The sequence below is a fragment of the Mesocricetus auratus genome, unplaced genomic scaffold (genome assembly GCF_017639785.1).
Source record: "Mesocricetus auratus isolate SY011 unplaced genomic scaffold, BCM_Maur_2.0 Super-Scaffold_100015, whole genome shotgun sequence".
NCBI lineage: Eukaryota > Metazoa > Chordata > Mammalia > Rodentia > Cricetidae > Mesocricetus > Mesocricetus auratus.
The window spans coordinates 8,664,616-8,688,268 of record NW_024429198.1 but is presented as its reverse complement, the minus strand read 5'-3'; the positions used below and the strand labels follow the sequence as shown (position 1 = coordinate 8,688,268).

General features: G+C 39.2%; 1 protein-coding gene across 6 annotated transcripts in view; it reads right to left on the bottom strand.

Moving 5' to 3' along the window:
• Drosha (drosha ribonuclease III) overlaps positions 1 to 23,653 on the bottom strand; it is a 105,710-nt gene that overhangs the window by 58,000 nt on the left and 24,057 nt on the right. For all 6 annotated transcript variants that reach the window (XM_021231797.2, XM_021231798.2, XM_040757643.1 and 3 more), the window contains 5 exons: positions 20,438 to 20,524; positions 15,571 to 15,642; positions 13,966 to 14,047; positions 13,001 to 13,075; positions 2,067 to 2,236 (listed from right to left, as the gene is read on the bottom strand). In XM_021231797.2, the coding sequence (XP_021087456.1) occupies positions 2,067 to 2,236; positions 13,001 to 13,075; positions 13,966 to 14,047; positions 15,571 to 15,642; positions 20,438 to 20,524 (486 nt within the window). The remainder of the gene's footprint in view (positions 1 to 2,066; positions 2,237 to 13,000; positions 13,076 to 13,965; positions 14,048 to 15,570; positions 15,643 to 20,437; positions 20,525 to 23,653) is intronic.

Here is a 23,653-nt window from a genome sequence, read left to right as displayed (position 1 = left end):
AAAAAGCAGTGTCTGTGACAATAAACTATCATTGCATAAATAGTAACAAATAACTGACCTCATCATCATGTCCCTAAGCCGAACAACTACATTTCCTCTCCTAATCTATTTCTGATTATTTTCCAATGTAAGCTTTTTATCCTGACTGGTTTGGTTTCTTTCACTAGCTACAAAAAACAACCCTTGCACCATCGCAGCAACATACATTAATCACAACAACAATAATACAATTTCCTCATTTCTGTAAGTTTGTAGCATTTATGGCACACTGATCTCTGCTAAAACTAGAGGTTTCGGTGTAAGGGCTGCTAAGTAAACATCCAGCACAGGTTTGCCTCACAGACAAGCTTCACCAGGCCAGCCATGGCTCACACAGTGGTTCACCAAAAAACCAGCTGCACAATGACTCGATGACAGGGCAGTGACCCATACCAAACAAACCAGGAAAGCTGGAAGCACCCAGGACTTTCCTGAACTGTGACTTCCTGGGCCTACTGTCTGGGACACGGGATGAGTCAGTCAGAGCTGTGAACTGATTGGAGGGGTTCAGGGAAGATGAACTGTGTCCCGAGGAAGCCTAGAGTGACGTGCTTCCAGAGACCATTACAGAACACGGCACATGGGGTATCCTACCATCACCACTCACTGATTTAGCTCTAAAATGGTCAGAAAAATAAAAATATATGCACCTGTTTAAAGAAAAGAAAGATTCACTGTCACACATAGTGCTATTATTTTTTTCCTTTTAAAGATATTTTATTAATTTTGTGGTGTTTAACGGTACAGCAGCAAAACTTTTTCTAGTTTTAGATATACACATTTTCACAGAACAATTTTACTTGAAATTATATTAGTTGGAACATTTCTTCAGGTGCTACTACCAAGCTATAAAAGTTTATAGCCAGAGTTTATAGATTATCAATCAAGACAATTAAACAATTAGCAGCTCGAAAACAACAAAGCTTTGCTTAAACAATTCACTGTCTCTTTGTATGAATTTTGGTTGTTTTGTTTACTGAGACAAATTCTCACTATGCAGTCTTGTGTGGCCATAAACTTACTATGTAGCCCAGGCTAATCTGAAACTCACAATCCACCTCCCTCAATTGAGTCCAGTTGAGACTACATACATCATACCACCACCACCACCCCCCGCACACACCCCTTCTCTCTTTCTCTCTCTCTCTCACATACACACACACCCCACATACACACTTTACTGACTGAGTCATCTTCTCAGCTCCTACATGAATATATTTTAATCCCCCATTTCTGCAAAAATGGATCTTGATCAAATGCCAACACATAATTGTTTTAGGAAATAAAGGAAAACGTATTCAATGTAATACAAAACAATGCTATGTTTTATATAAGAGCTATTAATTTTCTAATTTTTATTTATATTCTTTAAAAATTAACATTAGAAGCCTGGTGTGGTAGTTCAAACCTTTGTCTAGCACTTAGGAGGCTGTAACAGCAGGACTGAGCTCAAAGTCTGCATTGTTCAAGGCCAGCCTAAGCTACACAGTGAGGCACGGATTAAAAAATTATTATCTTTATGACAAATGATCAATAACAAAAGAATAAGTACCATAAATAGTGGGTACTAACAGGTAATTTATTTTTAAAAAACATGAGTTGTCAAAAAAACATTTAAAATATGAATTTTCACTAGAAACTAAAATAAATATGAAACTAGGCAAAATACTAATTTCTTCCACTACCAAACTGGCAAAGGGTTTTTTGTTGTTAAGCTAATATGAGCAAAATGAAGGAATGAGTATTCTCATACAATCCACAACCTTCCGGGGGGGGATTAGAAATGTACACAGAACGTCTTCAAGGTACACATCTTCAGGCAGAATAAACATATAGTCAGGTGAATTAACTAAATATGCCCAAATTCTAGCATTTTAAAAAATTTACTAAATATTTAAAGAAAAACTATCCAGAGGACAAGAAGCTACAGGACTCAAAACACACTCCATGTTCTTACTGCTTGTGTGGAACATCCAAACAAGAGGAGGATGACTCCCAATGCAGGCTGTGTGAGGGCCAGAACTTACCGTGCCAGGGTTGGTAACAATCATGCCTTTGCACTCTTCTGCGTATTTCTGCCACTCAAGCTCCTCCCACTGGAGCATATTAGCAATTTCCTCCTCGGGTACCAAAGCTTTGCTACACCGCAGCAGGTAGAGAAGGATCTGGTGCATTGATAACACTTCCTTGCCTCCGTCTTGGGTGAGAATACAGGGGGTGGGAGAGGAATAAAGCTACTCAATTAACGGCGAATCATCAACTCACTAAGGTAAAATAAGACAACGGCTGTAGAAGAGCACATATAAAAAAGTAATTTAAAATTTACATTGTTCAGCCAGGTGCCAAATAATACGAACACCATTTGTCTCACTGATGAACAGTGCTCATAAACCATCTCATTTACTAAAATGGGAACAACAACATTATAAATGATAAAGGCTTTATTTGTGAGGTATGAATACAAAAAAAGGTGCTTGCCTAAATAAATTTAAAGCAACCTAGTATAAGAAACCACAGTTTATAATAAACAGAATCATGTTATGCCAAAATATTTTATCATCCTTTCTAGGGTAACAGATGAAAGCTTTTCAGAGTGATATTACCGTCTTAGGGAAATTCTAAGCTTTATGAGATATTTATAGATGTTTTCAGTAAGATATTGTTGCATTATGATCTAATTTGGGGGCGCTAATGTGCTGCACCTGCCATGATGAATGGAGTTGAAAAGCCTGTACTAATATTATAGAAGACCATTACTGAGTTAGTATAAGGATAAAACACCAACTGTCTGAGGTTTACAAGTACAGGGAACTGAAAGCAACAAAAGACATTAAAGTAGCTCAGAAAAGGGCAATCTGTACTTTATAAACCAAAGACATGTAGTTCATGTGGACCCCAAGATGCGGGCTATGGGATTCTGCCTCCTCTTTGGATTTAGTTTCATAACCGACATGGGCAACACATCTTCTACAACTTTCCTTTGCCTACCTCCACCCAAAAGGACAAAAATCCCACCTAGGGACTCTGAAGATTGTTCCTGAGAATCCTACCCTCCCCTAAACATGAGCTATGTTAGAAGCCAGGATCAAGTCCAACAAAGAGTGGTCAAAGAGGAGCGAGAAGACCCTACTTGGTCCGAGGGATTACTGACACCTAGGAATGGAGGGCAGAAAACACAAGAGTTAGACTGTACAGACTACTGGTGACTAAGAACCTTGATGGTCAACATACTTGAAACAAAGAATAAAGATCAAAATTTCTGCCTCGGGAACCGGACATGGTCACCATTTACATACAACACACGCATGATTATCTGTTCCTCCTCACAAATATTCACAGTTAGCACTTACTGAACACCTGTCACCTGGCAGGCACCGTTCTAGGAGTCCAGGGAACATTATCAGTGATCCAAACGGCTAAGTCCTGTACTTTCTTAAAGCTGACGTCCCAGTGGAAAGGAACAGGTATTTAAAAGCAACTATATAATAGGTCAGGATAAGACAAGCTATGAAGGAGAAACTACCTTAGAAAGGAAATAGAGGGTCATCAAGGAGATGGACATGATGGCTTATGCCTATAATCTCAGACTCAGGAGGCTCAGGCAAGGAGATTGTGAATCTAAGGCTAGCCTGTACTACATAGTAACACCTGGTTAAAAAAATTATATATAATTACATATACACATATGACATATAATTATATATAACATATGTAAATATACAATATATAAGTAAATATAATATACATTAGGTATATATTAGGATAGTCTAGTCAGAGAAGGCATCTTTGAAAGAGATACACATAATAAAAGGACTGAAGCTATGCTCAGTGGTAGAGAGCTTCCCTAGCATGGGTAAGGTTTACCCCTCAGCACAGAAAGAAATACCAAAACAAAAAACGAAACTTTAGACAAGGGCCTTCCTACCATGCAGCTACCTCAGTGTCGTAACTTCCTTTCCTGTTGCTGTGGTAAAATACCCCGAGAGCAGGGGAGAAAGGGTTATGTGAGCTCACAGCTCCGCAGGTTACGTTCATTAGACAGCTCCTCAAGCACAGCTGTAGGAACTTGTAACAGCTAGTCCCACCAGAGCCACAGTCAAGAGCGCAAGGAGAAGGAATGGCACACATGCGTGCACTCAGCTGACTTTCTCCTTTTCTATACAGTCCAGAGCTCAGGAATGGCACCACCAACTCTCCCAAATTAACATAATCAAGACAATCACAGCACAGACACGCCCACAACCTAATGCACGAAATCCCACATGTAAACTCTTTGCCCAGGTAATTCTAGACTGTGTACAGTCAACCAACAATCACAATGGGTAGAGGGTTTCAGGAGAAGAATTAGCCAAAGTCCAAAGACCTCCTGAGACGGGTATGTTCCAGGAATTGCTAGGCAGGTGTGGAGGACACATTAATTAAGCAGGAGAGGGTTAGAAGGCCAGCAGCATAGCAACAATTGAAGAGCTTTACAGCACTCACTGAACTTGGTTTATTTTACAACTGGAGGATGTTTTCTAGTATTAGGTGCCAGACTCTGAGAGTGAGCTCATGTTCCAATTATGCTCACTCCAAACAAAAATCCACAGATCTTAGGCCCTCAAGTAGTACATAAATAATGACTAATCACAAAAGTTCTAAAAGAGATAACATTTTGAAAACAAATTATCTTCATCAAAGACCACAAGTCTCTTAAAAATATACCTAATTACAAAGAGACTACCCAAAGACCTGTTCTATCTGACTCAAGATCACTGTTCACAGTGGTGATACTTTTATGTCTTATTACTAGACATTTACCTTAAAGTCAATATTCACTTTTGATTAGCAAATTCTCATGGTGTTACAGACAGAGAGTTGTGTCCCTCCAAATTATTATGTTGACATTTCTCCTGGTTTCATGTCTGCTGTGATAAAATACACTGATTAAAAAAAAAGAAAATACCTGGGGAACCAGCAACATGGTTCAGTGGGTAAAGGTGCCTCCCACTAAGCCTGACGAGCAGAGTTTAACCCTGGGACCCACATGGGAGAAGGAAGGAAGCAGATCACATAAGGTGTTAGCCTCTCATGTCAACAGGCAGACGAGGGACAGGTGAAAACGAATATGTGACTCCACTCTCCATGTGCCTACATACAGAAAGAACAGCAGGAAGGTGGCAGAGCTTATCTGCCACACTGATTCCATTCACCAAGAACTAAGGAAAGAGCACGCTAATATTTGACTCACAAGTGTGAGTCTTACAATATTCCTAAAATGTGCCAAATTTATTTGGGAAAACTGCGTTAGAAGGATAAGAAGTAGAATGTTGTCTGCACTAGGATCTGGAAAAGTCTCCGTATTTTTATGGGGGAGAGGAGGGAGGCATGGAGAAAGGAGCAAATATAAACAGATGCATCTAGAAACAGCAACAGCAGCTCTCCGCATGCAGTTATGTCTGGCTGACCCCATACAGTGAAACGGATGGGAAGTACCTAAAGTGAAAAGGCTAAAAGAGCTACTGTCAGAAGAAAATACTCAAGTCTAAACCAACTGTCTCTTAAAGTCTTAAATTCTACTAAATAAGTAGTGTGAGCACTGCCCAATTTAGGACAGGAATATCCGCAAGATAAAAACCAAGGCTAATAAACGCTTATAAAGACACCAACTACCCAGTTTCCAGTTTGGCTTGGGAGCAAAGCTGCTGGTGAGAAGGTAGGGAGTTTTACAGCAGCACAGAAACTGGACATAACTAAACAAGCAAACACATCAGGAGCAAAGCTGCTCACGCTGGAAGAGAAAATAAACCCATGCTAAAAATCTACTGAATAACTTCATGGCAGCTACAAAAAGACAGTTATTTACAACTGTGGAAAAAGCAGAATCTCAGGACAGACAAGGTGAGGGGAAAGGTTGGTCCAGGAAGGGGACAAGGCTCTGCTCCATGTTCGGTACCAGGATGCAATCTTGATGGAAATATTAGAAGAGATAGACAGAACCTAAGAGTCCTGTGTCAGCACATGGAGCACAAGCTGTATCCCTCACCCCCCGCCCAGCAAAGAGAGACCATAATAAATATTTGTGCAATGGCTTTCTGAAACGGATTAATCATATGGCCACTTGCTCTTGTACTGCCACGAGTTTACCAATGCTAATGAAATGGCTCTTTGGGTTTGTCTGTTTTGCTACATGTTTATGTTGGGGATTTATGGAATTATGTCACTGAAGGCAACAAAGTAATTTTTATCTCGCTGGCTAGGATAAATAGGACATGATACAAATGAGAAATTAGAGCGGGTAAGCTAAGGTTAGCAGGAATTCTGCCAGCTCTGGGGCTGGAACCGTGACAACGGCTCATTATTCGGGAAGAACTGGAGTTTGTGTTTCAGGGAATGAATCTGGACAGTCATTAATGAACTGACAGACTTTATAAACTGTTTCTTAGAGACCCAGCTCCCTCCGTTTATATTGCTGGGTGATTTGGAAGAGGAGAACAATTTGTTAGGGAATCTGTATTAAATATATGGCTGCTGGAACAAGTATTTATCAATGATATAACAAACACCCAATTCAAAGAAACATAAAAATACCTTCCCCGTTCTTTAACCTAAGATTAACCATATTATTACATCTTCCACATATTCCTACCAAGATGATTTGGAATGATTTCATTTTCTAAAGTTGGTATTTTTTAATTTCAAAATGTAAAGTTATATTAGGAGCTAGAGATGGCTTAGAAATTAAGAGCACTTGCTCCTATTGCTGAGGATTTGGGTTTAGATTACAGCACCCATATGTACCTAACTTCAGGTGAAGAGGATCCAATGTACTCATCTGGCCTCCAGGGCCATCAGGTACATATACTGGTGTACATACATGCAGGGAAAACACTCATAACATGAATTTTTTTAAATTTTTAAAATAAAAAATTAAAGATGCTCCATCAATTGAAGTTTCCCCAAATACATTACTTCCTAGAAATGTTGAAATACCCTCACATCCTCCTGGCCTCCTACCAGCCATTCCTGACAACTACTGCTCCAGATGGAACAATTTCCAAAAATCAGTTTGCTAGACAGTCGACCTGCAAAACTGACTCAGGATTTCCCAGCTCACTCAGGTGAAGATGCAGGCAGTACAGACTCTTCTCTACAGTTACTTTCCATTCCTGTCAGCTTTGGTCAGAATAAAATCTTAAACTTCGTCTAGTTCCTCCCAGTTATTTTACAACCAGAGGGAAGAGTAGGATACCTGAGGAACAAATGGAAGATTCCTAAAATCTAAATACAGCAGCTGCTCTACGACTTGGTTTCTGACAAACTGGCACATACTGAACAAGGCCTAGTTTATACTATCAAGCAGGGGTTTGTACATATGTGTAAGGCAACTAAGATAGACGTCTTCAAATCAGAAAAATTTATGATGACTGATGACACTTTAACATTCAATTTAGTATTATATCACACTGATATTAATAGGCAGCAAGCCAAGTGTCTGTAATCCCAACACTAAGGAAACAAAGGCAGGTGGAAGTGTGAGTCTAAGGCCAGCCTGGTCTACATGAGTGCCAACCCAGCCAGAGCAAAATAGTACGAGACTGTCTCAATTTTTTTAAAGGTAGTAAATGAAAAAAATGTTTCACATAAATATAATGATCACTTGAAATGTAGAAAAACTATCTAGTCTCTCAAGAAACATGCATATACTAACAATGGCATTAATTTTTGTGTATTTCATGGGCAAAACTGTATAACTATTAGGTCAGCAAGTAACTTTTTCAAAAGAATACTTACTATTTCCCTAAAATTCTTGGTCAGAGGTATAAACTGGTATGTACTTTTTCAAGAGGTAATCTGGCCACTTTTTCTTATTTAAAGTGTGTGTAGTCTATTAAAGCAATCTTAGAATTCTATCTTTAGAAATACAAAATGCAAATAGACAAATGGACAAGACTACTGCTGAAGTAGTCTACAGAATGGGTAAAACAAGAAACCCTCCAACTATTCATCACCTGAACAATTGCCAGAAAAGTCATATCCATCTATAATACAGAATCCTCTTCTTTGTCTGTATTAAAAATGACACAAAGCATTTACACAGAAAAATGTCTGAGGCATTTTGGAGTGAAAAGGGCAGGTTATATAGCATGCTCGACAATATCATTTGAAGAGCGAAGCACAGTAATCCTCACATAGGTTAAAACATGAGCAGAAGTGTATGCTCAATTTTCAGTTTATATTTTCTCGTATGTTTGTATACACTAAGGCATCCTGATTAAGGGTGGATGACAAAAACATTCCAGTTCTGTGAAGAAATGTCTTCAACAAATGGTATGCGGTAATTGATATCTACATTGAAAATGAAGAGTTTGGGCCTGTATTTTATACCAATTATCAAAAAAATCATGATGCCATTAGAATAGGCAAGACTGGCCAACAAGACACAAACAGCTACAGCAATGAGAAACCACAAATGTAAGCTGGGACACAGGCCTGGGATTGGGAGTCTCTGCCCATCACAAAGCACCACACACCATAAAAAGCAGTCTATGGAGAATATGTTGATAGACATCAGCTCTCACAGAAGGCAAGGTGCCTTGTGCCTGTAATCCCAGCACTTAGGAAACTAAGGCAGAAGGACTGACAAGAGTTCAAGACCAGCCTGGGCTACACAGTGAGCTCCCCCCAGAACTATAGAGTGAGGAGATTATTTCAAAGGAGGAAAAGGGGCCTGGTGAAGATGCTCGGCAGACAGGGGCACTTCACAAAACCTTGAAGACCTAAGTTTGGTCCCCAGATTCCACAAGGCAACACACACACACACACACACACACACACACACACACGCATAAGCACGCACGCACACACACCTTTAAAAAATGAAAATTTAAAACTAAAAGAAAAATGCCAAATACAGTATTTTTACAAATTCTGTGAATAAATATGGAGAAGAAGAGACATTACCCAATTAAACAATGGGCAAGATTTGAACAACCACTTCAAAAAATAGTAAGAAATGCTGAGTAAGTGGATAAGGTGACACACCGTTTCATTAGTCACTGGAATAAAGCTAACAGACAGACAAAACCTTGTGGTACTCCTGAACTCTTGCAGAAGGGCTGAACTGAAAAGAAGATGTGGAAGCAGCTCGAAGCCTGGCCCAGCAACATCAAAGAAAGAAGAGGTATGGGGAGGAACAGAGAGTGGGGAGTGAGTGAGTGTCAAATGTTGTCAAGAAGGTGAATTTTAAACACACAACTCATAGCACGATCATTTCTACAAACTGAAGAACCATAAAACATCCATAATTTCCATTCCTATATTTATATAGAGGAAGGGAATATATTTATATATGTATATATGCTTATATATATACATACGCAGAACATATATATGCTACTTTAATATACATATATTTATGAAATCTGACAATATTCAAATGTTCATTAATCAGATAGTTTAGTCATTCCATATAAAATGGCACAACCAGGCAAATGAGCCAACTACAGTACCTGCAACAGTAGACGTCTCAAAAACATACTGAACAAAAGAAAACATACAATTCCAGTTTATATATTTCAAAAACAGGTAAACCTAGTGCTCAGTACTGCCGGCCAGAAGGGTGGTCTCTACCAAGGTAATGGACAACGAAAGGGCAGGTCCAGAGTGGCTTCTCAGACACTGGTGATCTTAATCTGGCACTGAAAAGAGTCAACATTTACCTCACAAAAAGTCACTGAGTCCCATCCTTAGGATATATGTACTGTCAATATCTTGCCACAGTTTGGCTAAAGCTTTACTTTAGGAAAATGAGATACAGTCTAAAGCCATGTCCCCCTGAACAAACCCAAACTGACGTGGTTTGGAAGCTAAGCAGGGTTGGGTACAGTTAGAACATGGGTAGAGAAAAAGGAAAGACAAAAGCCAGGTTTGATGATACATGCCCATAATCCTAATACTTAAGCGGCCAAGGCATAAGGAAAAAATGAGCTTGAGGCTAGCCTGGGCTATAGAGTGGGTTATGAGGCAACCTGGGCTACATAGTAAGAATGTCTTTTTAAAAAGCAAAATAAGAAAAAGATTGAAAGTAGGGTAGAGGCAACAACAACTGTTTGAAAAGCACCTTCATGAATAACTAAAACATCAGTAACCAAGTACTATCAGGCTAGGAAAATGTCTGCGTATTCAAGAGTACTTGCCGCTTTCACAGAGGGCCTGGGTTCATTCCCAGGACCCACACAAAGGCTCCCAACTATCTGTACCTTCATTCCCAGGAGATGTCATGTCCTCCCCTGTCCTCCGTGGCACCATGTAAACACATGAAGGCACTCACACACACACATGAAATAAAAATAAATAACGTGCTATTATGATCCACTAAATGAGATCAGTAAGCAAGTATTTATGGAATCCCCAATAGCTGCTAAAAATCACATTATCACCTGTAACTCTAGAATTGGAAGAGACAGACATCAAGATGCCAAGTTTGGAACTCTATCAATACAGAAGAGAGGCCAGGAAGGAAGGGGGCAGTGTTTATCCTTGGCCTCAAAGGAGGGACTGGTTGAATGTGTTTTACAAAGAAAATAATGTAGGAAGGAGACAAGAGAGGGAAGACCTGCCCAGGGCCTAATGTTAAAGAGTAACAGCATCTTTTTCATGGCAACATAATTGCTGTGTTTCCTTTGATAAGAAATCTGGCACTATAGAACAGAACCCTTAAAAAAAAATACCCATCTGCTCAATGAATTATTTAAAAATAGGATGTAAGACTAATATGACTATATAAGAGAAAAACCTCATGCACAGAAACATATGGAAATATATATCAAATGTGACTTTTAATTCCCTTCTTAAAATGATCTTTAATGAAGTCATATTGTGACAAACAAATCAACCACGTGCCACCCAGCACAAGAAGAACTTTATACAGTGGGTATTGTTCTGTAGTCTTCAAGCTTTTTAAAACCTGCATATTTTCAGGGGCAAGTCTAATACAAAAGCAAATCCTGTTTTAAAATAAAGCAATAGACCTTTTCATTTCTGACAGCCTAAATGTTACCCTATAGTTATGAGAAGCATTTTGTACACTTGAAATCCCATAAAGTAAGATTTTTCTGTAAGACGGTTTTAAAACTGCCTACTTTCTTATAGATGTGATAAGAAATGCCGAGAGACAGAGAGGTACAGAAGGGACAGGCTTTCCAGCAATGTCTCTATTTTCTAGAGACATTGTTGTTGAAGCTCCATTATGAAATCAAAGATCCATTCACTTGAAATGAAACCAGAAGCAACAAGGAAAAGCAGCTTCTGAGTGCATTTCCTAAATGAAATCAACAATAATCTTAAAAAACAAGTGCTGCTCTTCTAACATAAAAATAAGCCTGTGTGACAGAACTGAAAAAAAAAAAAAAAAAAAAAAGAGTATCCTTTCCTTAAACTCTCCAGGAACCAGCAGACAAATAAAAGCAACTAACAGGAACCAATGAGGCCAAAAATAAATAAATAAATAAATAAACAAACAAATAAATGCAAAAGGATGGCACCAAGAGCCCAGGCCCCATCTCAGGAAGAGTACGAAACTGTAACATGTCCTCTGCACTGCTCTGCAGCAGGCTGACATCAGAGGCCTCAGTGGACTGGACAGGAAGGGAGGGCATCTCTCACTGAAGCAAAACTTGTGTTGAAGCAGATTAAGAATGCTTGAGGAAGCCAGCATCCCTCAGGTTCCAAAGCATGAGGAAGACCTGGCACACCACCTCAGAGCAAGAGGCAGGAGCAACACGAGTGCAGAGCTGGGCCTCTCAAAGTGACGGGAGAAAACTGCGTGAAGATGACGCTCCAGCTCGGTGCAGACAAATGGAAAGCAGCAGCTGTATGTCCTGCCTCCAATTCTGAGTCGTCCCATGTTAGAGAAGGCAGGTGGGCTGGAAGGATGACACGGCCAGGGTAATGGCACAAGGGAACAAAGTGACAGAAAGACCCAAGTGAGGGAACTTAGTAAAGAAAGCAAAGCCATGTGGCTGTGCACTCGAAGGGGCGGAGTCAGCTGAAACAAGGCGAGCGATAAGGGAATACAGAAGATGTCACCACAGGAGAAATACTGGAGCTCAATTCCAGGAACAAATTCATTTCGAGTGTTGGCATGATTCAAGGTTTTACCCAAGGACTCAGTGGCTGAGTTGTAACAGCCATTAGAGTAGAAAAGGGAAAAACATTACCCAGCTGAGGGAGGAATGGCGAGAGGCAGGCACTCAGTGGTAGCAGTGCTCTGCAAGACTGCACAGCACTCAACAGAACAGGTAACTGCTAAGATCTGAGAAAGAGATTGCATGACACAAGACTCCAAGGAAAAGACTGCAAATAAGACTGCCGGAGATTTCATTAAAACCCAAACGTTCATGACACTAAATATTGCCATATCTTACAAGTACATTCTTGAAAAAAAAAATCAGAAAACAATTAAACATTACTTTACAAACTAAATTATTCATTTACTTATACATTTTAATTTAATGAGAAAAGAAACTATGTATTCTTTTTCATTGAAAAATAATTTAAACTTATCTATCAAAATAGAAAATAATCACCTAAGTCCTACCACCTTAATATAACTATTATTGCAGTCATTTTAACATAGCTATAAATATATAAATTAAATTTTTCACTAGTAGTTTTCCAATTGGCCAAATGCAGAATTAAGCAATATGTATTTTTGTTTTTTATTTCATGACATTTTGCTAAGTACATCTGCCAAATGTATAGATCAGTTCGCCTATTGCTCACTAAACCTAGGAGTATGGTGAATTACGAAAGGTATAATTCAGCATGTAAAGTCTTGCATCTTCAAGTTCAACGTGGGAAGTAGATAATTAGCAGCATCCAACATGAAAAAGTTGTCCCTAAAGCCTGAAAGGAGAATGGCAGGCTTATTTTCAGACACAACAGTCACACCAGGTCACTGACAAGCCAAAAGATTTACCTGGAAGAAACCGTACAAAACGTGGCATGAAGTGAAACCTTGGGCAGCAGGGAGGACTGTCTTCAAACAAAGGACCTACAGCAAACAAGAAAAAAGAACACAAGAAAGACATCAGGCAGCCTCAGGAAGCCAGCACTGCAACTTAATTCCCAAAATTTATGAGAACCACAAAAAATAAAAAAAAAAAAAGCCACAAGAAGTAGGAACATAAAAAAGTGCCACTGCCCCCACCCTGCCTCAATAGCTCAATCCATCATCAACAACTGCCAGGGCGTCCAGTGAGGACTGAAATGAGGGGCCTAGGGCAACTCAAGGGGAGGATGAAAGCCAAGGAGCCATGCGTACAGAAAATCACTTTTTAAGCTAAAAAGTATCAACATCTTTGTTATAATTGAACTATACTATTATATAATATGTGCTTATATGCTAATTCCTTCAGTTCTTAATTAATACACCAAAGGAACTAGACGAAGCTGTTAGTTTAGGAAACCATTTATCAATGCACTTGGTTTTAAAAAGCTGCTCATTCATTTCATTTAAAAACTAGCTTCAAAGAGTCTTCCTTCAATACACAACTTTAAAAACTTGCTGGAACACAGACACCTGCAAGATTAAGTCTTTAATCTGCACATGTATGATTTAATGTATGGTTTCTAACTTAACTTACAAGTTTATTACAGTAATGGTCATTAGTTTTTCCTTAATGCACATAAATAACGTAGTTACATTAGTAATAACTGGTACCATCTTCTTGGCTAACAGGCACTGACAAACTACATGAAGCAAAATCTATAACCTATAAATCTATAACCTGTTGAATGATAGCAAGTATTTCTATAGTTGTCATGCTTTTACTTAGGTATTTACAAAATAAAAACAACTATGCCCCCACCATTTCATGTGAGTTTTTATATACACTGTGACATACATCTTAGAATTTCTTTTCTGTAAGCCCTATTATTTACCTTTAAGATTCCAGTCATATAATTCCAAAATATCTCTGAATAGGAACAGAGAAAACAGTTCAAGTCCTTTTACACAAAAATTCTGAAAAACAAGTCAAAATCAAATTACTATAGATCTGCAAATATATATTAACTGAAGTTTTAACTTGTCCTAGCCAAGTATCTCAAAGGGTTTGTTGAAACTACACTAAAAGCATTCCCTACACAGCTTGGCCACTACCCTAAAATGGCTTGCCGATTTCAAAGAGAAATGAAATAGGCAAAAATACCATTAGGATTTCTACAACAATGTACAAATAAAACATTGGAAACTTAAAGTCTTACTTCTATCATGTTCCTCTAATCTAATTGTAAGATGCATAAGAATCTCCTTGGAGCTTTTTGTGAATTCAGGTTACACACACACCTACAAGCTGAATAGCTTGTCCCCGACTCCCATCCCATCCACCCTACCCCCACAACCCAGGATCACTGTTGCCGAGTTACCAAAAAGCAGAAGTCCTTTGTACCAAAAAATTTTAAACTGTTAACAGAGGCAAATAAAAGGGCTGAGAAAAACTGCGGAACTCTACAAAAAGTCCTCCTGCAGACAAGCTAAACTTGACATATCTGCAAGTGAGTTTTGTCTCATAAGTCTTCCACCTACTTGGTTTGCTCAGGGTTCATAAATCAACCTGCACGAGATCATGTCAGGAATCATAAAGTTTTACAACAATAAGTGAAGGCTTATGACCTTAGAACCAAACAGAAGCAAAACAAAAGCTAAAAATTCCCTACACACAGAAGGAAGGGGCAGTCCTTGCTCTTTAAGGCCATTTAAATGCAGGTAGAAAGAACCCGACTGGCCCAGAATGAAAGAGGCTGTAAATTTAGTATGCACATCAGGCCCATCAATCCCTCCTCATTGCTCCCTGCCATCCATGACAGCATTTCCCAGTTAAACAAATTCCAAGAGCCAAAGGCTTCAGAAATCGACCCCAACACCGGCACATCAAGCACACAGGCTTGTTTGCTGTCTAGCTGTTGTTTCTTAGTGTGATTTGTTGACGACACTGAAGTCAAGATCAGGCAATGAATCACTCTGAGATTCACATTAATCTTACTTTGGAATTTTAAATCTCTTGCATATATTTAGATAAATCTGCTGTTTAGCATCTGCAAGGAAAAACAATTAGGAAAAAAATGTAAATATATGGGAAGAAAAATGAAGCAAGCACTGATCTTGTCAGTGGAGATAATGAGTAAGATTATTCCAACAGCTCTTGGATTTAGCTTTACTATTCCATTCCTCTCTCTGAGACTGGCCAGGACCCAAGCTCTGTCCCTTAAGCAAAACTGGGAACAGATGTACAGTGACTATCAGCAGATGCAGCATGAGCAGATATGGGTTCAGAAATAGGTCAATGAGTTTACATTTTTGAACAGTGGTACCAGAGCTACATTACAGCAATCCTTTTGACAGTGAACATGGTATTTCATGGGTCTCAAGCAGCAAAAAGCTGGAGTTGACCAACTTCAATTGTGTGTGTCTTTTTTTTTTAAGGAAAAAAAAAGATTATAAAAACAATAAAATACATTGAGCTGTTAAGCAATATTTTCTCTTACCTCAGGCATCATCTCTTCAATAAAATGAATTGTGTAGTCTATGTTGAATCTAATCACTTTACACAGTGGAATCTGCAAGAAGAGGAGCTGTTGAGTTTCCCAGAATTCCTTTGCAGGCTCACAATGCAGAGGTTGCTACCCGACTCAGAGGGTCATGAACCAAATGAAGCTTTCCCTTCACCAACCTCGTAACCACCTTGGCAATGACGTTCAACTGAACTCTCTTTTTGTTTTTTGGGATGCGATCTCATTCTATAGCCCTGGATGGCCTGGAACTCCTGTGTAGACTACACAAGGTTGGCCTCAGACTCAAGAGGAATTTGCAAGCTTCTGCCCCGAGTACTGGTATTAAAGGCAATGTGCCACCACACCTAGCCCAAAAATACTGCATTCTAATGGCAAGAGTTAGAATTTGAGTTTCTCTGACCAAGCTTCTGTGAGAGACAGGAATATTGGTGCTTCATTAATGTGATTAGCACAGCAATACAAACATGACAAGCATATACTAAACCCCAAAATGTCACCTCTAGAAAGAAATAATAAACCAAGCATGTGCTAATTTTACCTTTAATTCTTCACACAGGTCTAGAATGGCAGTACAATATTGCATCAGTTATATAAACTTAGTTCACTGCTCAGTGCTCAATGCATGCTGCCTGTCTGGTTCTGGGGCAAGAGCAGCTGTGGTAGTACGTACAACAAGAAATTGTGTGTGTGTGTGTGTGTGTGTGTGTGTGTGTGTGTGTGTGTGTGTGTAGTAGTAGTAGTAGTAGTAGCTGGTATTTGCTGGGCCAGGCACTGGTCTAATGTTTCACCATATTTACTCATTTAACTGTCACAAGTGCCCTAAAACATGTTTGATCATTGTGCACTGAGAGAGAGGGAAAACTAACCTTCAGGTAGATGGCCTGCCTAAAGGAGCTGGTAAAGTAGGAATTCTTATTCTAGCCCACCTCTTACCTACCCTGGAACGTATCCTCATTACCATTCTAATACCCAGAGCATGGAGAAACTGAAGGCTCAGCTGAACTAATCCACATCTGTCTTATCTGCACAGTGTATCATCAAACAGCAGCCTGGTAGCTAGACACAAGAGTTTTCCATAAATAGATTTCTGAATGAATAAAAGAATGAGGAAGGGGAGGAAGGAGGTTACTGAACTGGCTAGCTGGGCACAATAATTAAAACCAGAGGCCCTAGAGATGTGTTATACCGTCGTTCTGGCTTAGCAATCTGTCCATGAAACAATGTAATCACTTTACAAACCACAGCTGTCAGGAAGAAACAAATTTTCATTCTCCCAGCAAAAGGGAGTGTAAGAAAATAGAAAAATAGTCTTACAATGCCATCTACTGGAAATGAAGTTTAGCTCTTGGGTGTTTTTTCTTTTTTAAATACAGTAGTTGCTATCTTTAACTTTTATTATAATACCTTTACTATGGAATTCATTTTCAATCTCTAGACATACTATGTCCTCAGTTAACCAAAGCAATATGCTTAGTATACTATTATTTTTACAACCTACTTTAACCCCACAGACATTTAAAATACCCAAGAGTTACAAATTGGCACATGACTTAGCCTGGTTTTAAAATACCCATTCTCTACTAACATTTTTATAAAGTTCATGCTTTAGAATAAGCCACAGGTCCTGTATTAAAACACAAGGATCTGGAGGCCAGTAAGATGGTATAACTCCTGCAACCCTAAAGCTCCTGAGGTAGAGGTGGGAAGATGGTGAACCCCAAGCCAGCCTGGAAAACAAAGTGAGACCCCATCTCAAAAACAAAAAAGAAAAAGGAAGTCAGGGATTTGGATAAGGAATGTAAACAAGTACAAAGAGTATATGACACAATTGTAAAAACAACTAAAAAAAATGAGCATATGGAAAAGCATGAAAGGTATAGGTAACATTTGGGTTGCTTAACAACACTAGCAGGAAGCCAAAAACACCTTTATAATAACAGCCCTTGGGAGACACAGGCAGGATAGCTGAGGACAGCCTAGACTAGACAGCATGCAGTATTTTTGGACTAGGTGTGGTGGCACGTTGCCTTTAGTACCAGTACTCAGGGGGCAGAAGCTTGCAAATTTCTCTTGAGTCTGAGACCAACCTTGTGTAGTCTACACAGGAGTTCCAGGCTTATGACAACTGTTAAACCTCATGAGGGGAACAAAACCAGAAACATGGCTGCTGTTGAACCATTCAGCAAGAGGAAAAAATGAGAGCTCTGCGAGTTCACAGAAGGCAGGAAGAGCAGGAGTGAGAACTTTCCTCCTCCCTAGCCTGTGTGGGAGGACTGCAGAAAGACACAAACAGAGCTGTCTCCACCTCCTTGCAGCAAAGCCACTTAAGGCACTCCTCAGGACTCACTTCCATCTGCACCACCAGAGGCCTTCTGAGAGGCATCACCATACCAGCTCACAACCTCGTGTCTAACACTTGAAGACAGCTTGTCCTCTCTCCATACATTGCTCCACCAAGAAAACAGCACTTCAAGTCATCAGGGCAGCTTCCATCAAGCCACAACTAACACAACCACCTACCGCTTCCTAAAACAAGCTAGATCACTTACAAGTACGGAGTGCTGCCTGCTGATGCTAATTCCTAACCCATGATAGCATAATCAATACATTAATACCCCCAAAACCTATACACTCAATCAACACTTCTTCTAGTGAGTGAATGACCAAACGAATCATCAGTGATCAGAAAAATGAAGAACCGATCAAGTTCTTGATCACAGAATGATCAGGGGTTTCTGGGGCATATAATAAGAATGTTATGTGACACTGTGTGATTAATGCACCTTTTACATCACCAAAGCCACACACAACATCAGGTATTATAAGGAACCACAAGTGTACTACATGACAGGATAAAATTCATCTAGAATGCTACACTTCGCCAACAAAGCTTTCAATATACTTCAAGACGTTAGGATTACCTGCCAAAGCTAGCTCTGGTCAAGAGTCCACGTGACCATCACCTCCAGGCCCTTCCTGCTGATGGGCTCACTCTAAGAAATGAATCAGGTCCGTAATGCAGTTTAAAATCTTGCGGGAGTCTATTTCAAATTCAAGAGATGGCTCTAACTCTGTGAACTTTAAAATCCTCAACTGAAAATTCAATTTCTATTATCAACATCACTCACAAAAATAAATGACAGGGCTCCTCATTACGAACTAAAGTCCTCAAGTTTGTTAAGAATTTCAGTATTTATATAAAATATATGCTGAGGTCAGAGATTTTCTTGTTTCTTGTTTTCAGTTTCATCTCATTTAACACAATAAAAACTGACAAAGTTAGTATAGCTTCCTCTCAATGCCAAACTTTGTGCTGGGAAACTTTTAAAAAATACTCCTTTAAAAAAAATCACATTTTCTACACACTTTTGCTGTGAAACTAAAACTGCTGTAGAAAAGTAAATACGCATTTCAAGGCCAATCTGGGACCATATAGTAAGATCTGTCTCGCAAAAAATAAAAAAAAAATAAAAATTCTCTTTTTAAACCTAAGTCAGTGACTGAAGGATGGCTCAGCAGTTAACAGCTTGCTGCTCCCAATGAAGACCTGAGATCGATCCCCAGTACCCATGTCAGCTCACAACCTCTCATAACTCTATCTCCAGGTGATCTGATGCCTATAGCCTCCATGGGCACCTACACTCCCATGTACACATAACACACATATACACAAAATTAAAATTAAAATAAATCCTTCTTTTGGAAAAAAAAAAGGTCTGACTTAGTAAAATCTTTTTTTTTTTATTGGTTTTTCAAGACAAGGTTTCTCTGTATTGTTTTGGAGGCTGTCCTGGAACTAGCTCTGTAGACCAGGCTGGCCTCGAGCTCACAGAGATCCGCCTGCCTCTGCCTCCCGAGTGCTGGGATTAAAGGCGTGTGCCACCAACGCCCGGCTCTTTAGTAAAATCTTAAGCATAGCTATCTATCATTAATAAAGCTCAAGGAATCACCAGTCCAACATAAAATAAAAATTAAAAAAAAAGAATGAAAATATTCAAACTCGTCTGTCTGATATCTTTCCTAAAATGAGAGGTGCCAATATTTACTATGCACCAATTACCATGATAAACATTTGCCAAGTGCCAGTCTTTTATCCTTCACAAAAATGGGTGACCTAATGCAACTAGTACCCCATCCGCAGACGACAAAACCAAAGCACACAGAGTTTAGTGTCAGAGCAGAGTCAGCAGGTAGAGTTCACTACAGGCCCCAGACTGGTATCTATGAAGCCACCGTTTGTCTTCTCTGATTCAGACGACCCTAAAGTCAAAGTGATAACTATATGACTTCTAGGGAATTGAGAGGTAAGGTGATAGATAAGCTTAAGGATTTTCATGCTAACAAAATTGGTATTTGCAAGTGGGGGTTGATAGACTATAGATCTCCTAAAGGCCATTAAGTCTCTACGACTGAAATTTGGTGAACAAGAATTTGATTGTCTGAGATTCAAAAGCAGAAAACCGTGTGAGGTCACTTCGGGCTTAGTGTCCTAAACGAGACATATATTAGCTTTTCCTTAAAGCTTCCAATTTTCCTTTGAAGGACAACAACCCAAAAATAACTTCTCACATCACTCCACAGTTTATCCTCCTTTTTCAATTTTTCACACTCTCGAAATGTTATTCTAACGCGTTTGCTTACACCATTTAGTGCAGCCCAAACCTGTGACTCATTAGCAGACTCACAGTCCCACCTGACGCGCTGCTGCAGCCAGCCTACGTTCACACAGGTGGAATGAAGAGTAACCGTCATGAACACATAAAGGGAAGGGAAGATGAAGGAAAGGCAGGGGAGGCAGGAAGTGCAAGAAGGGGGCAGGAGCCAATTGGTACATACTTACATTGGTCAGAGGGGCATGTGCAAACATAGAAAATCCTTCAAAGATATACTCATGATCATCATATTCTATAACTGTTGGCCTGTCAGTCTAAAAGTAAACAAGAACACAAAACAGGATTTAAATTAATGATATCATTTGGAAATTCAGGAATCTACCCAGACACAAACTAACTCAAAGCAGAAACAAAAGCAACTTTGTAGATTCAACATTTTTCCAAATACCAGGAAACACACACTAAAAGTTCATTGTAAATGGAATTCTCTGGCTTGATGAAATTCTTTTGACTTCATATGCCATGTAGCATACTATATATTTAAATAACCAATGATGCTTATTATGTACACCATAAAGAAAATTAAAGGCTATATATAGCTTCATTCTCTAGAAATTTATTTTCTTTAACCCCATAACACAACCAGTTCTACTTTGCCGAACTGTATTTCTGAACAGATAAACGGACACCACGATAGGGAAGATTCTGAGGGCCTTGAAGTGCTGGAAGCTCAACCCCACAGCTGCATCGCCACCCTCCAAGGAGAAGACAACCCACCAAACCCTGCAGTAGGGCAGGGACTATGCAACGCCAAAGACTCAATTACCTAAAAACAGAATCTGTATTACATGATATAAATGTCAACCTACCACGAGAGACTCTCTTCCTCATGTCATTCTTAATAGTCAATCCTTTTGATATTAAATGCCAAATGTGAAGCAAATTATAAAGATTGGTAGCCTCAAAGATGCTCCTAACCTAGGTGCTAAACATCATTATTTCACAAATTACATATATGTAAGAACCAGGAAGAACTAAAGATTTTCCATATACACATCATTTCTTTTGTCAATATAACTGTCACTTTCTATCTGAGTGATTCAAGAAGACTCATTTAAATATAATGAGAAGATTCTGATGAAACAGGATTAATTATGAATGGTACAACCACTCTCAACAATAGGCCAGTCCTTGGAGTGTTAAACATGGTTACCATATAAACCAGCATCTCAGTCTTAAGTATGCACCCAAAACATATAAAACATATTCATACAAATACTCTTTTGATTAAAATTGCCCAGAGAAACTAGAAAAGGAAATCAGATCCTCAGGAACTGGAGTTACAGATGGTTGTGATCTGTTATGTGGGTGATGGGAACCAAATAAGGGTCTTCTGGAAGAGTAGCAAGTGCCTTAAACTGCTGAGCCACGTCCTTGGTCTCACCCAAAACTACTACCAGCATTTGTATCATATAAATACAATAGCAACAATGGAAACAACCAAAAGTCCATCGACTTAATGAACAAATGCAACATGCTGTAGCCACACAGACATTTACACACACACACGCACACTCATGCACACACACATGTACTATGTAAGAGGAGAGACAGTACTGGGCTGAAGAAAAGGAAGAAAAAAGAGACAGGGGAGTGTAGTACTGCCACACGTCACAACATGGGCAATCTTTAAAAGCATACTCCAAGTAAAAGAGACATGAAAAAGCAGCTACCATATGGTCTCTATGAAAAGCCTAGGCTGGGCAAGTCCACAGACACACGCCACCTAAAGGATATAAAGTTTCTTTTATGCTAAGAAAAACATTCTAAAGTTAGATTGTGGTGATAGTTTTACAAGACTGTAATTATGCTAAACATCAAGAATTACACAATTTAAATGGGTAAAGCTGATGACACAAAAAGTATAACTAAATAAAGTTATTTAAAATATGTAATCATGAATAATTTTGAAATCAAGACTTCTCAATGTATATAACCAGAATTAACAAATTTCATAATGTAAAAGGCAATTAAGCACGGCATGGCATACACACATGTACACTGGAGCAGACTTCCTGGCTTCTAAAAACCTCCACACTACTTAGTACCTGAGCTAATTACTTAGCCTCATCTATAAAACATGAACTAATGTCCCAAGTGGGTAGCATGGATAATATATACACAGATGTGATTGTGAAAATTACATTAACCATGCTAACCACTCAGAATGGTACCTAGAACACAGTACATGTGCAGAAGTATACCATATCATCATACTGTAATATTATATATTGACTTTTCTGATGTAGTCACAAGACAAGAGCTGCCCACTGACTTTTGAAATACCCTACATTTCCCACTCATTACTGCAATAACAGCTTCGTAATTCATTGGCTACTATAAATTTGGTTATTGCATGGTACCAATGCAAATACAAAAGACATAACAAAATGGTGAAGGAAGAAAGCTGCTGAAATAAACATCAAATTTTATCTACACAGTGATTTTGAAAATAAAAATGACGTAAGAATAGGCTGGAGAAGACTGATGGCTGAGAGGCCAGCAGGGCACTGATCCAGACTCGATGAAAGTAGTGTCAGTGAAGAGGCCACAGAAATCACTGGGGCCTTGAGTAGTAGATCAGTGTTTACCATGGTGTATGAATGATCTTTGGGAGCCCATTCCACATAGAGGGATGCTCTCTCAGCCTGGACACATGGGGGAGGGCCTAGGTCCTGCCCTGGATGAAATGACAGACTTTGGAGATCCCCCCAAGGAGGGCCTCACCCTCCCTGGGGAATGATGGGGGGCTGGGGGGGCTGGTAGAGGGACAAGGGAGGAGGGGTGGGAGAGGGAACTGTGATTGACACGTGAAGCATTCATGTTTCTAAGTTAAATAAAAACATATATCGAGAAAAAAAATAATGCATTGTTAAGGATGCCCGATCCTGATAGCGTTATGCAATTTTTATTTTTTATTTTATTTTTTTGTAGTTCACTGGTTTTTCTTAAGTTATTTTCATCAGTGTTTACCTACTTTCAGGAAGGTTACGAACATCATTGGCAGTTTCATATTTTTAAAAATAATTTAGAGTCAAGAGAATTTGCCAAATGATAGTAGATACAAATATTCTGTTACATTTGAGTAAAAAAATTCTTCATATTTTAAGCAGGTTATTTTCTCTAACTGTGAGATTCTGGTCATAATTTTCAAAATATGGATGATTATTACTGCTTTATATAGTAATTTAAACTGTTTATAAAAAAAAAAAATACTGCACAGAGAGGGAGGAGTGATGAGCAAAGGGGTCAAGACCAGACTGTAGAAACCCATAGAAACAGCTGACCTGAACAATGGGGAGCTCATGGGCCCCAGACTGACAGCTGGGAAACCAGCATAGGGCTGTTTCAGACCCCCTGAATGTGGGTGTCAGTTAGGAGGC